A 1,969-nucleotide genomic window follows, 5' to 3' on the forward strand; every position below is an offset into this window, starting at 1 on the left:
CATAGGGCACCCATAGGGCTCTCATAGGGCACTCATTGGGCACCCATAGGGCTCTCATGGGGCACCCATAGGGCTCCCATAGAGCACCCATAGGGCACTCATTGGGCACCCACAGGGCACCCATAGGGCACTCATTGGGCACCCATAAGGCACTCATTGGGCACCCATAGGGCACTCATTGAGCACTCATAGGGCACCCATAGGGCACTCATTGAGCACTCATAGGGTACCTATAGGGCACTCATTGGGCACCCATAGGGCACTCATTGGCCCTCATAGGGCACTCACTGGCACTGATTGGCACCCATAGGGCACCCATAGGGCACCCATAGAGCTCTCATAGGGCACTCATTGTCCCTCAAAGGGCGCCCATAGGGCACTCATTGGCAATTATTGGGCACCCATAGGGCACTCATTGGGCACCCATCGGGCTCCTGCTGTGCCCTCCCCCCCATCCCTAACCCAACCCCCCTCACTCACCTTTTCTCCACCTTCCACCCCGTCCTGCTCCCCTCAGCAGCTCCCTCAGCTCCGTCTCCGCCGTCCCCACGACGTCCCCGAAGCCGGTCACGGCGGCTCCGCATCCCCGGCTCCGTATCCACACTCCGTGTCTCCGCGCCAGCAGCTCTACGCACACCGACGGCACCCGCGGCAGCGCCCGGTCCCTCACCAGCACCGTCCGCAGCTCGGCACGTAGCGCCGCCCGCAGCGCCGCCGCCGCCGCCACCCCATCCCGCTCCGAAACGGCGACCAAACGAAGCTCAGCGCGGTCAGACGCCGCCGCCCGAAGGGAGCAATCCAGGGAGGATGTGGTGGAAGAGAGGGGGAGAGTAGGGGGGAGATGTGGGGATGGGTGGGTTTCATCTTCATCTTCATCATCGTCATCATCGTCATCATCATCATCATCATCATCATCCTCCTCTTTCTTGTCCTTCATAGAGCGCTGCAGTGCCAGGGCCAGCTGAGCTTCCTCACCATCATCATCATCATCATCATCATCATCATCATCATCATCATCATCATCATCATCATCATCATCATCATCAACATCCTCCTCTTCCTTGTCCTTTATGGAGAGCTGCAGTGCCAGGGCCAGCTGGGCATCCTCTTCTTCATCATCCTCACCACCATCATCATCATCATCATTGTCCTTTATGGAGCGCTGCAGTGCCAGGGCCAGCTGTGCTTCCTCTTCATCATCGTCATCCTCTTTCTTTTCCATTATGGAGCGCTGAAGTGCCATGGCCAGCCGTGCTTCCTCACCACCACCATCATCATCATCATTGTCCCTTATGGAGCGCTGCAGTGCCATGGCCAGCTGGGCATCCTCTTCTTCTTCATCATCATCATCATCATTGTCCCTTATGGAGCGCTGCAGTGCCATGGCCAACTGGGCATCCTCTTCATCATCATCATCCTCTTTCTTGTCCTTCATAGAGAGCTGCAGTGCCAACATCAGCTGGGCTTCCTCCTCTACCTCATCCTGCTCCTTCTCCTTCTTCTCCTTCATGGAGCGCTGCAGTGCCAGGGCCAGTTGAGCTTCCTCTTCACCATCATCATCATCCTCCTCCTCTTTCTTGTCCTTCATAGAGAGCTGTAGTACCATTGCCAGTTGGGCTTCCTCCTCACCATCATCATCCTCTTTCTTTTCCATTATGGAGCGCTGCATTGCCATGGCCAGCTGTGCTTCTTCCTCCTCCTCTTCCTCCTCTTCCTCCTTGTCCCTTATGGAGCATTGCAGTGCCAACATCAGCTGTGCTTCCTCCTCATCCTCCTCCTCATCCTTGTCCCTTATGGACCGTTGCAGTGCCAGTGCCAGCTGCGCATCCTCCTCTTCCTCCTCCTCCTTCATCTCCTTCATGGATCGCTGCAGTGCCATCACCAGCTGTGCTTCCTCTTCATCCTCCTCCTCCTCCTCCTTGTCCCTTATGGACTGTTGCAGTGCCATGGCCAGCTGTGCTTCCTCTTC

At 56.9% G+C, this 1,969-nt stretch overlaps 1 protein-coding gene across 1 annotated transcript in view; it reads right to left on the reverse strand.

Annotated features, from left to right (window-relative positions):
- Positions 1-1,963, reverse strand: part of LOC107307563 (sarcoplasmic reticulum histidine-rich calcium-binding protein-like) — a gene marked incomplete at its 3' end in the record, with an annotated part of 10,856 nt that extends 8,893 nt beyond the window's left edge. Inside the window, exons 1-2 of the mRNA XM_032441881.1 lie at positions 1,342-1,963; positions 481-1,284 (exon numbers count right to left, since the gene is read on the reverse strand). Coding sequence (XP_032297772.1) covers positions 481-1,284; positions 1,342-1,948 — 1,411 coding nt within the window. The remainder of the gene's footprint in view (positions 1-480; positions 1,285-1,341) is intronic.
- Positions 1,964-1,969: the final 6 nt, after the last annotated feature.

The sequence above is a fragment of the Coturnix japonica genome, unplaced genomic scaffold (genome assembly GCF_001577835.2).
Source record: "Coturnix japonica isolate 7356 unplaced genomic scaffold, Coturnix japonica 2.1 chrUnrandom676, whole genome shotgun sequence".
Taxonomy (NCBI): Eukaryota; Metazoa; Chordata; class Aves; order Galliformes; family Phasianidae; genus Coturnix; species Coturnix japonica.